Source organism: Citrus clementina, unplaced genomic scaffold (genome assembly GCF_000493195.1).
Source record: "Citrus clementina cultivar Clemenules unplaced genomic scaffold, Citrus_clementina_v1.0 scaffold_1, whole genome shotgun sequence".
Classification (NCBI taxonomy): Eukaryota; Viridiplantae; Streptophyta; class Magnoliopsida; order Sapindales; family Rutaceae; genus Citrus; species Citrus x clementina.
Genome location: NW_006263303.1, coordinates 8,387,108 through 8,398,512, shown reverse-complemented (window position 1 = coordinate 8,398,512; position 11,405 = coordinate 8,387,108). Strand labels below are relative to the sequence as shown.

General features: G+C 34.9%; 3 protein-coding genes across 4 annotated transcripts; 1 reads left to right on the top strand and 2 right to left on the bottom strand.

Annotated features, from left to right (window-relative positions):
- Positions 1 to 368: 368 nt before the first annotated feature.
- LOC18055663 (60S ribosomal protein L31) lies at positions 369 to 2,075 on the top strand. Of its 2 annotated transcripts, none has more exons than XM_006451312.2 (3): positions 369 to 459; positions 573 to 671; positions 1,530 to 2,075. In XM_006451312.2, exons 2-3 carry the CDS (start codon positions 589 to 591, stop codon positions 1,807 to 1,809), a joined length of 363 nt encoding a protein of 120 aa, XP_006451375.1. In that variant the 5' UTR covers positions 369 to 459; positions 573 to 588; the 3' UTR covers positions 1,810 to 2,075. The 2 variants fall into 2 exon arrangements, with proteins under 2 accessions (XP_006451375.1, XP_006451376.1); XM_006451313.2 differs by having other exon boundaries at positions 383 to 482.
- A 546-nt stretch (positions 2,076 to 2,621) lies between these two features.
- LOC18055662 lies at positions 2,622 to 6,878 on the bottom strand. Its single transcript, XM_006451309.2, has 7 exons — positions 6,567 to 6,878; positions 6,387 to 6,448; positions 6,190 to 6,273; positions 5,447 to 5,501; positions 3,480 to 3,606; positions 3,014 to 3,064; positions 2,622 to 2,922 (listed from the first exon to the last, which is right to left on the bottom strand). The coding sequence occupies exons 1-7, from the start codon at positions 6,670 to 6,672 to the stop codon at positions 2,823 to 2,825; spliced, it is 585 nt and encodes a 194-aa protein (XP_006451372.1). The 5' UTR covers positions 6,673 to 6,878; the 3' UTR covers positions 2,622 to 2,822.
- Positions 6,879 to 7,430: 552 nt separating this feature from the next.
- LOC18055661 (asparagine--tRNA ligase, cytoplasmic 1) lies at positions 7,431 to 11,366 on the bottom strand. Its single transcript, XM_006451308.2, has 6 exons — positions 11,146 to 11,366; positions 9,509 to 10,601; positions 8,338 to 8,594; positions 8,115 to 8,244; positions 7,929 to 7,987; positions 7,431 to 7,830 (listed from the first exon to the last, which is right to left on the bottom strand). Exons 2-6 carry the CDS (start codon positions 10,580 to 10,582, stop codon positions 7,647 to 7,649), a joined length of 1,704 nt encoding a protein of 567 aa, XP_006451371.1. The 5' UTR covers positions 10,583 to 10,601; positions 11,146 to 11,366; the 3' UTR covers positions 7,431 to 7,646.
- Positions 11,367 to 11,405: the final 39 nt, after the last annotated feature.

Here is an 11,405-nt window from a genome sequence, read left to right as displayed (position 1 = left end):
ACCTTCGAATTTGAATTTGTCCCGTTTTCCCAAGCTTCCCTACAATTCCTCTTATATATTACTTTTCCTTTCCAAATGTTGGATTTGAAACTTCAAATTCAACGCTTCTCATTTTGTTATGTTTGTTATCTTATCATGTAAGATAACAAACGCCATAAAATTATTAACGGAAGGGGAGTTATGTGTTTTTTTAAAATATTAGAGATTTTATATTTCTTTTCTCAAACCTAGAGAAACATGTCTTTTTCTAAAGAGCAGTGCGCGTGAGATCACGTGCCGTCACTTTTGAAAAAAAATTGCCAGGGCCCAAATACGAAGCCCAGCCCAAATATAAATTTTTAAAAGAACTCCATTACGGTGCACAAGCTAGGGTTTTCACTTTTGAGATCATTTAATTGAACCCCCGTCTCCTCTTTCATTCCCCCTCTCGAGTTTCTGCATTCTTTGAAACCCCTAAAGGTGTCTCTCCGAACTTTGATTTTGTATGAACTCTTTAGTTGCTTTAAGTTTCAATTGGTCTAATTAAATATGAGGGATTTTTTTTAAAGTAACTGGTGGGTGACTGAATGCAGGTGAAAGAGAGAGAAAATGGTGGAGAAGACCAAGGGACGAAAGGAGGAGGTGGTGACCAGAGAGTTCACCATCAACCTTCACAAGCGTCTACATGGCTGGTCAGTGACTGGTTTCTTGGCTTCTTATCCATGCCCATTTATCGAACATCATCGTTTTGTTATTCTATCTTCATTTAACCATATTTAAGTAGTCTTTTTGAGATTGTTCTCTAGTTATTTTTTCCTTCTTTTTATAGTTAAGTAAATGGGGTTGTGTTAGTCGAAATCTATTTGCATTTGCATTATTTAATTGAAAATTTGATGCTTTTGAGTAGTGATAGACCGTGGAGGATTGGAGGTGGATGATGGTGAGATGGTGGTTCTAGGATGGGTATTTAGGTCGTTTTAATGGTGAATTTGGCAATCAGTTGTATTTAGGATTCATATTTTCGCAACGTTTTCTCAACATGGACTTGCAGTTGGAATTTGGTGGCTTATGAGGCCAAGCTTGGTTCATTAGCCATTGCTTTTAGTTCTTAAGGGTGTTTGTAGGAGTGTTGTGGCAGAGGTGTACAATTTTCAGCGTCAGTGCCTCCCCAAATTTCGTATGGTTGAGGCACTTTTAACTTTAGAGTGTACGTATATTATGAGAAACACTTTAACTTTAGACTGTACAAAATTTATATCATATTAGGATCAGATGACACATGGAGCTTCTTAACCGAGCTCGTAGCAGAGAATGGAAGGGCTAGTGTTGTAGGTGTTAGCATTTTATGGCTTTTTCTGTTAATGAATAAACTTTTTACAATAAGCTGCCTTTGCAGCTTATTGTTGTCAGAATGAGAGAACTTTTAAGTGTGTCACTGCTCCCTTTGGTCTGTGTTGTGTTTCTTGCATCATGCGGGATTGCCTTTGCAATTTTTAGTATCATGGTAAAGAACTTGACTAATTTTTTGTGAACCGCCATTGTGGAAATAGTACATTCAAGAAGAAAGCTCCAAAAGCCATTAAGGAGATCAGGAAATTTGCAGAGAAAGCTATGGGCACTAAGGATGTTAGGGTTGATGTCAAATTGAACAAGCAAATCTGGAGCAGGGGCATCCGAAGTGTTCCAAGGAGGGTTAGGGTTCGCATTGCTCGCAGGAGGAACGATGATGAAGACGCTAAGGAAGAGCTGTACTCTCTTGTAACTGTTGCAGAAATCCCACCAGAAGGACTGAGGGGGCTTGGCACCAAGGTCATTGAAGATGAGGATTAAATTTAACACTCTGTTCAAAGAAAACCGTTGGATAGGCAGGATAGGTTTACATGATAGTTTTGGCATGCTATTCAAGTGTTATGAGAAAGACTAGTGTTTTTTTCCATCTGTTTGAACTTTAATGTGTTGTTTTGGATGGAGTTGCTTTTTAGATTGTTACCAATGGCTTGTTAGAAAAGTCAAAAGTTACTTTCCAATTGAATTTCCCTTTTAGATAAATGCCATATTTATGGCTTCTGAGAAAGGTTAAAGGTCTCCAATTGAATTCAATGTTTTGCCTCCTAGGTACATGGTATTAATTGACTGGAATCTGGATGTGAAGTTTTTTCTCCAGAAGGTTTTGCAAATAGGGCATCCTTGCATCTGGTGATGTTTCAAGATCATTGCAGAAATTTTCTTTATGCAAAAATAGTAGTGCGCTGGAAACAATGCTGAATGTTCCACAATAATAGCATTTTGAAGTTAAGTCATGTGCCACAAGCAATAGGATTATTAGATATTTAAATTTCCAGGTTAGGGCTTAGACTGAGCAAGACTGATATTTTGTTTAGGGCATATACTTCATTATTAGCGAGATCTAGCTTCCAGCTAACTTTTATGAAGAAACAGAACCAGCTCACTTTGCAATAATAGTCAATTGCTGGCATAAAAAATTGGGGGTTTCATCAGTGCAGACACATAAATAAATGACAATTCTTGAAACATTTCCATACAGCCTATACACAAAGATAAATGTGAACAAAGTGATGTGCATTACCATGGTGCAAAAACAAATAATAATAATAATCATCACCATCATCATAGAGAAATCCTAATAATAATAATAATGATCACACATAGAGAAACAGAAAAGTTCAGTGGAATGCTGGCATTTGGAAACTTTAATTAATTGATTCCAGTTGCTTCTAGTTTGCATATTTTCATTCAATAAGGCACAGAATCCTACTTCATCTGTCATCTTGTCTGTGACAAGTAGTATCAAACAAGGTGAAGCAAAATAGAGCGAGAAATGTTTAGCTAGCTTTGTAAGCATACATATAGCTTCGAAGTTTTCTCACATCTTCTCTTGACTCGTTCAGTGCATGATCAACATAGAGGCAGATTCCAGCTCCACTGCAATTCAATCAAATAGATATAAATTTCTAAATGATCTTAATGGTAACAATCAGAAAGAGAGAAGTACAAATTAACTTTGAAAACACACCTAAGTGGTCCAAATGGAAGCCAGATGACATCCCACCGAAATTTTGGCAGTCTGGCACATTTATTAGCATCACATAAACAGAATCAAATACATTACAACATCCAGCAAATTAAAGTGCATGAAACATCTCATGGTCAGTGAAATAAACAAGGCCACAACAAACAGAGTTGAGACACACTCAAACAGAAAAGGGATGCAACTCTCAGGCAAATATAAAATGAAAAAATTCAATTTTTTTAGAAAAAAAAAAGAGAAATTAGGAAAAACAGAAAGCAAAAAACTCAACAAGATCAGTGTCTGACACTTTCCAATTCTTCCTAACCCCCATTGCCTCTTTCTCTCCCTAGTGGAGATAAAACTTAATTGTGATTTACCTTTTTATTTTAATTTCATGACTTAGAATTGATGTTGATTATACAGAGTTCATATACTCAGCATCAATCATAAAGGCAAGAGTTTCATGTACCTCAGCATGTAATATAACCAGAAAACAGCAAGTGTCATGCCAGCAAAGCATGAGTACAAAATCCATTGCCTGCGGTTATGAAGAAGCCCTATGATGGTCATGGAGCATGCTAAAACAGCTATCCAATCTGTTCAATGCTTAAATTAGTGTACCAATCTAAAACACATGTAAACCATCTGAATGCAAGGTAATTGGAAATAGGAATAAATCACATATCAAGCATACATAACAGCCATGCAATCATCACTCATGCACAATTATTTGAGTGAATCACATTAATTTTATCAATTCATCAAGACTCAGTTCCATGCACTGATGATGCTGAACATTTAAATAAATTAAAATAAACTAAAATAAAATAACTCTAATTACACTTCCTCTCTCCACGTTCAATATCAAACACATCTTTACAATTCTGGACACTGAGATTCCTCAAAGACAGATCTTAATTCTTCAAATCAAGCTTATCCACTAGCAATAGTAAATTGCAAGTATGACTAAGTATAAGCTGGTTTGATTCTTCGATTGGTAAAAAGAAACATGACTAGCTTTGTGACACTTATTTTAACTATCAGTTATATATCAACAGAGGTATAAGCTTGTCTACGAGGAAAAAAATGATGTCCAAAATTCAAATTTTAGAAAGAATTACTCGACATAATTGTGGGAATGAACGACAGAGATGTTGGACGTGGTAAATACCAGAATGAACGCAGGATGAAACAGCACAATACTTCAATCATGGTGAATTAAAGTGTATATACTTTCACCGAGTTCTGTATGAAGCAGCCATAGAGAAAATCAATGAAAAAAGAAAGAAGTAACTAGAAAATAGTTTTTGCAGATAATGGGTATTGCTTTCATGAGTAGAGCCTGATATATCTACCAGAGGGGACCTTTGCCCAAAATCATCTTATAGAGAAAATGAAAACTGTTAAAATCAATAATGTTTTGGCAAGTGAGAAAACTAATGATTTATAATATCATCACAGTCTCATCTCTTTTATGTTCCCATGAAAACTCAATGCTAAAAAGCACATGCAAATATAAGTTCAAAGTTAAAATTTAAGGGATAAATTCGATTACAGAAAAAAAAAAAAAAAGGTTTACGGACTAACAATTCAAGTTAGTTTCCAATCCTAGCAATCAAATAGAAATTCACATGCATATGAAGAAATTAAGTAAAATTACAAAAGTTTTCACATGTTGTACATAGATAGAGGGCTAGTATGCTAATAACCAAATATTAGACAGGAGAAGTATTTTTGAAAAAAAAAATCTTATTTGAGGAAGAGAGAGAGAGAGAGAGAGAGAGAGAGAGAGATTTTCAAGATTATAAAGAAAAATAACCAAAGCCAAAGGATATGCAATTAATTAAGAAAGAGGTATAGTGGAAAATATGGACAACTGCAGTGACAGCTTTTTACAAGGTCTAATGGGTGCAAATAAATAAAATTATAATAAAACTATACAATAATTTAAAGGATAAGATGCAAATAAACTTACAAGGTCTAATGGATGGTTTAAAATTTTCCAAGGTGGTGTCCTTTTGGTTCCACAAATTTGGCATGACAACTATTTACATAAGAGCCCAACAATTCCCTCTTCATCCGGGGTGGCAACATTAATTACTTAATTGTCATGGACAAGGCACACCGTACATAATGAACCAAAACTGAGGAAGACAGAAACAGAAATCAACATTCTTAGAAGCTATATTTTTTATTTATCTTTTTAATAAATTTGATAAATGAAAAAACTGCAAATTTTAAACATAAGACTCAATCATCCTTACATGAGCATAGGCCAAACAGGTATGTCTAATGAAAATGAAACAAAAAGAAGACAGCGGAATAGGATATTTAGTTGAATTGCTTTAACAATATCATAATGGATGATACAAAATACGCAAATATTAAGCAAATAATGAAAAGTGAAAATAGACGAGAACAAGCAAAGAATCAGACCTGCAACTATAATCATCCATGAGTTGATCTCCTCCATGAAGTAAGCATGATAACGCTACTTAAAAGAGCACAGAAAACACTTGCTCAGAAATGACAATATCATTCAGCAATAACAGAATGCAAATCATTGAAATCGCAATGCATATAGTTCCTCAAATCCGAGGTATCATCAAGATCATGTGGACCTCCTAGCATCAATTCTCATTAAACTACTACTAAAACTAAATCAATGTTTTCCACAAAATTCAATTTAGTAACTGAATTGCCGACCACTTGATAGCACTATGAAGAGTAAACACAACAACAATTTAGAAATTTTACTCTTAACATGTATACTATTCTGAGAACTATCACCTTAGCCTTTGTAAAAGTCCACAGCTTATGAGTTAGGAGGACACCCAAATTTTGATCAAACCATCGTGGCCAAATTAATTAGCAATTTGGATAAAACTCTTTGTTTCTGAAAACAAAGCATACCAAAATCTAAAAACATTTTTTTGGGTGTTTCCGGAAACACTTTTTGGAAAAAAATCTTAAAATCTAGTTTAAAATCTAACAATTGCTTTTGCTATTTCCTGTGAGGTTGTATCCAAGAAACTTCGAATTGTAACCTAAATTTTTACAAGTATTTACAGAAGACTATTTGAGTTTATTGCTTCCCATCCAGCAATTCAGAAAATTCGTAAATTAATAAAAAACTAAAAACTAAAATAAAATTCGGTTAGCAATAGAGATTGTTATACCAGTTCCCATGGAGATGAAGCCTGCTGAAAGATAGAGTAAACAAGAAAGGCAGCGAAGCAAAAAAGAAATGCTGCGAATACACTCTATTAAAAAAAAAGAAAAAGAAAACAAAGAAAAATAAATCAAGTTAATGTTTCAACAGAAAAAAATAAATAAATTAAAATAACAAATATTCTTCAATGGAAAATTATAATACCCGCCAAATTAAACTCTGCTGAGCTTGACTCCTTTCAAATAAGCGAACCAACTCCTCTTGTTCTGATGATTTAAAAAAATAATAATAAAACCAAAAATAAATTGCTTTAATATTTCATTAATTAAAAAAGAGCAACGAGAACAAAATGAAGTTAAATCTTATATGAGATGGATGGGAGACCTTGAGTGTCCATAGGACGAGCGTCGTCTAGAGTTGGGAGAGAGAACTTCTCGTCATCACGAGATTTTTGCCAATTTCTCGCCAAATGCTTTATCGTCGTCATCATTTAATCCTTATTAAGCAAATTCGGCTCGATGAAGTCTATTCAGATACTGGAAAATCCCCAATGGAAATGTTTAAAATGTTCAAAAGTTCAACTAAACAATAAACAGAACCAAACCCCCCAAAAAAATAAAAAATAAAAAAAGACTCAAAACGCAGCGTCTCGTGGCAACTTCACAAAACGCAAACCTTATGACCGTTTTCCCGCAAATATTATGGGAAAGAAATTTTAATATTTATTTGATAAAAATAAATAAGAATTAGAATGTACTGAAATGTTATTAATGTAATAATGTGTTTACTTGATAAAATAAATAAGAATGAAAAATAAAAATCAGTTTACCAAAATACCTATAGTATTAAATAATATAATTTTTATTAACTAAATACATGTATAAATATTATTATAAAAATGATATTAATTAAAAAAAATTAATAACAATAATAATAATGATATTTAAAATAATAAAATTAATTATAATTTAAACGAGAATAATTCAAAAAATATAAAAAAATTAAAGGACTACAAAAGTCAGTTTAGGAAATGAGAAACCCCACTCCCAATCCCCTATGGAAATGAAATTCATATTCCTTATTCTCAAATTACATTTTGTTAAATAAACATAAATTTTATTCTCATTCCTTCATTTTTATTCCCTAAACCTTTACGTAGACACAGTATTAATCTTTCACAAGATTAAAACAATATATTACTTTAAATTTAAATCTTAATAAATTTGATATTCCACCAATACACTGCTATATTACAATCAAAATTTTATTAATATATTCTCTAATAATAAATCATAATTCCGCCGTAAACGCTTGCAGAAGACAAATCCAGAAAATATCTCTATCATTAAGAATATGGCAAACATAAATTTCAATGTTATGGTTTCCTGGTTTAACATTGTTTGGAATCAGCAAAAGATGTAATAACTAGTGATTTTTCAAAAAGGCATGTTTGCAAATTCAAGATTAGAGATCTGCTCTTCCGGGATATCTTGGGAAGGGGATAACATCTCTAATGTTGTCGATGCCTGTGGCAAAAAGAATCATCCGTTCAAAGCCTAAGCCAAACCCACTATGTTTCACTGTCCCAAAGCGCCGCAGGTCAAGGTACCACTCGTATGGTTCAAGAGGGAGTCCCATGTCCTCTATTCTGTAATTCAATGCATCCCACACAAAATATATTACAGTTAGTTGAAGCTTGCAAGTCACAGTATCTTTAACTTTCCTAACATGTATCATTTATAATACCTGCTCTTGATTACATCATAACGCTCTTCCCTTTGGCTCCCACCAATTAACTCTCCTACCTATAACATAAGATAATCAATATAAATGTATCATCATTCCTGTAATAAAATCTGGGACATCAATTCTAGAAGAATATAAATAGAGCAACCAATCCAGTGCTTGAAATTTTTTGAAGAAACAAGTCACCTTAGGTACAAGGACATCCATAGCTGCCACAGTCTTCAAGTCATCATTGAGCCTCATGTAAAATGCTTTGATTCCTTTTGGATAGTTGTACACAATGACAGGCTTCTGAAATTTGACCTCAGTTAAGTATCTGCAACAGTAGGCAAGCAAACCAAGGAATCAATACCCACCGTCCCACACTTTAATGATGAAACAATTACATGCACATGAGCAGTCTGCATACCTTTCATGCTCAGATGCCAAATCAATCCCCCACTCCACTTTATTCTCAAAATGTTTCCCCTCCTTCACAGCAACCTCTAGTAGCTCTACTGCTTCAGTGTATGTTATGCGTTCAAAGGGAGTTGAAGCAACCATTCTTAGACGGTTAATGCAACTTTTATCATAATTTTTAGCCATAAACTCCATGTCGTCAAAGCAATGGTCAAGTAACCAGTCACACATAAATTTCACATATGCCTCCGCACAGTTCATATCATCCTACAAATGTAAGAACCTTTAAGAATCGGCAGGTATATTGAGAACTTGGTAACACTAATGGTGAGCAGATCAACTTAGCACAGTTGCCACAAACATATGTCAAAGCATTATAAAAATAGCACCATGGCTAGATTGCCAACTAGATCAGGACTACGACTGGTCCAAAGAGGAAATCAGTCAAGCTTTACAACTGCTCAAACACCAAACAAACAGCATTTAACAGAACTTTAATCATGAAGTATTTTTAGGAATACTTTTAGACAAGTTTAATCATTTAGGAGAATCAACAGGATCATATTTCCTTAAGAAACCGTAGATATAGAAAATAAAATATTAGGATTTAAGAATCGGTTAATAGACAAAGTTGTAAAGACGTTTTATGTTTTAGCTAAAAGATATTAAAAACTAAGCTATAGAAGAAAGATAATTTCTAATAGCAGTTCGAATAATAGTTGCAATAGCAAAAGAACTAGACTAACTAACTGAATTAGAATAACAACTTGGAAATTTGGAAGGATAAAGCTATAAAACTATTAAATGTACTTGCTCTACAATTTTCTTAAAAGATAAATACCGAAGGTTTAAGAAAGAAATAAAGTAATTTGACGAGCTACAACTACAATGAAGATAGAGAATTTAAACGTGTAGTTCATATAGCCTCTTTTTGCTCTCAGCAAGAATAGTGTATTTACGAGAACTTTGTAATATAATGTAAAACATGTCCCTTTTCTGATTTACAAAGTTTGTTATTTGAATTAGATAATAGTAGAAATGTCATATGTTTTTTCATATACTGTAAAATAGAAATATTGCTAGTTTGCTACCAGATTAGGACTAGGACTAGTCACAAAGAAATAAGTCAAACATCAGAGCTTCTCAAATACCAAACAGTGAGCAGTGTATGTCCAACGCACCTTAAGGTCTGAAAAAGCCATTTCAGGTTCCACCATCCAAAATTCTGCCAAATGCCGGGAAGTGTGGGAGTGCTCAGCTCGAAAAGTTGGCCCAAATGTATAGACATTACTAACAGCACATGCATAAGTTTCAACTTGAAGTTGACCAGAAACAGTCAAAAAGGCTTGACGGGCAAAGAAATCTTGTGTATAATCAATCTTTCCATCCTTTTGTGGGATTCCTGGCTTAAGCTTTGATCTTTCCTCGAGCCTTGCAAGATTCTCTTTCGCTTTTGTAAGTTCAGTAACACTAGCACTTATCGCCTCCTTGCCTGCTTTATCAGATTTTAGTTTTGCAACAGCCTCTCCTTTCTCCTTGACAACAAGCTTGGCGGCTTCTATGTCAGCTTCTGATGGAGGAGGATTCTTGATCAGTTCCTTCTCCAACTTGTCAGCATCACTTATTAGAGTTGTAACTTGAAACATCTCACCAGCACCCTCACAATCACTGGTGGTGATAATTGGAGTGTGAATGTAGAGAAACCCTTGCTTCTGAAGGAATGTATGAGTGGCATAAGCAAGTGCATTTCGAATTCGTGCAACCGCAGCTATCGTGTTTGTCCTGGGCCGAAAAGGAATACGATCCCTCAAAAACTCAAGAGTGAGCTTTGTCTTGGGGATAGGGTACTTAGCAGGGTCAACCATACCCACATCGACCACTTTCTGAACCCGAAGCTCAATCTTCTGTTTAGTCCCCTCAGGAGGGTTTTTAAGCATGCCCTCAACATAAACACAAGTGCCAGTTGGCACCAGCTGGCCTAAATCTGCTACATCCTTGTCCACAATAACCTGCAAATTAGCAGGGCATGACCCATCATTCACCTCCAGAAAAGCAAAAGAGCCTTTCCCTTGCTCACGACCTGTTTTCACCCATCCTCCAACTCGCACTTGCTGCCCAGCTAGCCCAGCGCCACCATCAGGTCGAGTCAAAATAGACTTGATCAGAACACGGTCTGAGAATTGGTGTCTTTGCACCGCATCATCATTTAAATCCATGGTTGCAACTTGGTCGACTGGCAGCTCGTTATCTGCCATTGGTGGGGAGACAGTGCACCTATAATTATTCAAATTAGGATGCATGAAACTTCAGAAAAACACAATGAAAAGCTGAACCTAACAAATTATTAATCAAGATTTACAGGTATAAGACAATAAAGTCTGTCCAAATGAAGAAAACATCAGAGAATTAAAGCACATAAAAAGGAATCCACACAGCTAACAGACTATGACATGATTGATACCAGTAATGGCCAAAACTTGATTGGTAGTATAACTGGCACAAAACGATCAAAAAAAGGAATCCACCCTGCTATTTCTTCATATTAAACTAAAATAAATTTCAATGGAACTCTGACATTAAAGAATAACACATGTGAGAGCACAGAAAACCATAATCATTCCATTGATCGACTTAATAAAAACTAAAGACAATAAGCGATTTGAAGACCAAAGTCTCAGCTTCACTAAAGCCCCCCAACACCCCCCACCCCGCCAAAAACAAAAAAGGACACAACCCACCACCTCTAAATCAAATAACCAAATAAGAACACAATTTTATTATTTATACTAAAGAATAAAGAGTAAATCAGTAAATAAACCTGAGAGATATATCGTGAGCAATGGCAAGTTTGTGAGCAGCAGCAAGATTCTGAGTGGCTGCTGGTTCGCAGGGATTGAGGCCGTTGCTTTGGTGATGGTTTGGGTTGAGGCCGTTGCTTGGTATATAGGCTTTAGGTTTTTCAGAGTGGGTTAATTTCCCCCAACACCCAAATGTTTTGATGTATTTTACCACGCCCCCACAAGCCGTTTCGTATTGCCAACGCTAATGGAATTTTCTTCTTTTGGATGAGCTAAGCTA

Excerpts from the sequence above, each read along its gene's own strand:
- LOC18055663 (XM_006451312.2), top strand. The coding sequence starts at position 589 with ATGGTGGAGAAGACCAAGGGACGAAAGGAGGAGGTGGTGACCAGAGAG. Across the intron at positions 672-1,529 it reads CACAAGCGTCTACATGGCTG|TACATTCAAGAAGAAAGCTC; the intron begins GTCAGTGACTGG and ends TTGTGGAAATAG.
- LOC18055662 (XM_006451309.2), bottom strand. The coding sequence starts at position 6,672 with ATGATGACGACGATAAAGCATTTGGCGAGAAATTGGCAAAAATCTCGT. Across the intron at positions 6,274-6,386 it reads AGCAGAGTTTAATTTGGCGG|AGTGTATTCGCAGCATTTCT; the intron begins GTATTATAATTT and ends TTTTTTTAATAG. Across the intron at positions 2,923-3,013 it reads CTTCCATTTGGACCACTTAG|TGGAGCTGGAATCTGCCTCT; the intron begins GTGTGTTTTCAA and ends ATTGAATTGCAG.
- LOC18055661 (XM_006451308.2), bottom strand. The coding sequence starts at position 10,582 with ATGGCAGATAACGAGCTGCCAGTCGACCAAGTTGCAACCATGGATTTA. Across the intron at positions 8,245-8,337 it reads TTGGCATCTGAGCATGAAAG|ATACTTAACTGAGGTCAAAT; the intron begins GTATGCAGACTG and ends CTACTGTTGCAG. Across the intron at positions 7,988-8,114 it reads TGGATGTCCTTGTACCTAAG|GTAGGAGAGTTAATTGGTGG; the intron begins GTGACTTGTTTC and ends CTTATGTTATAG.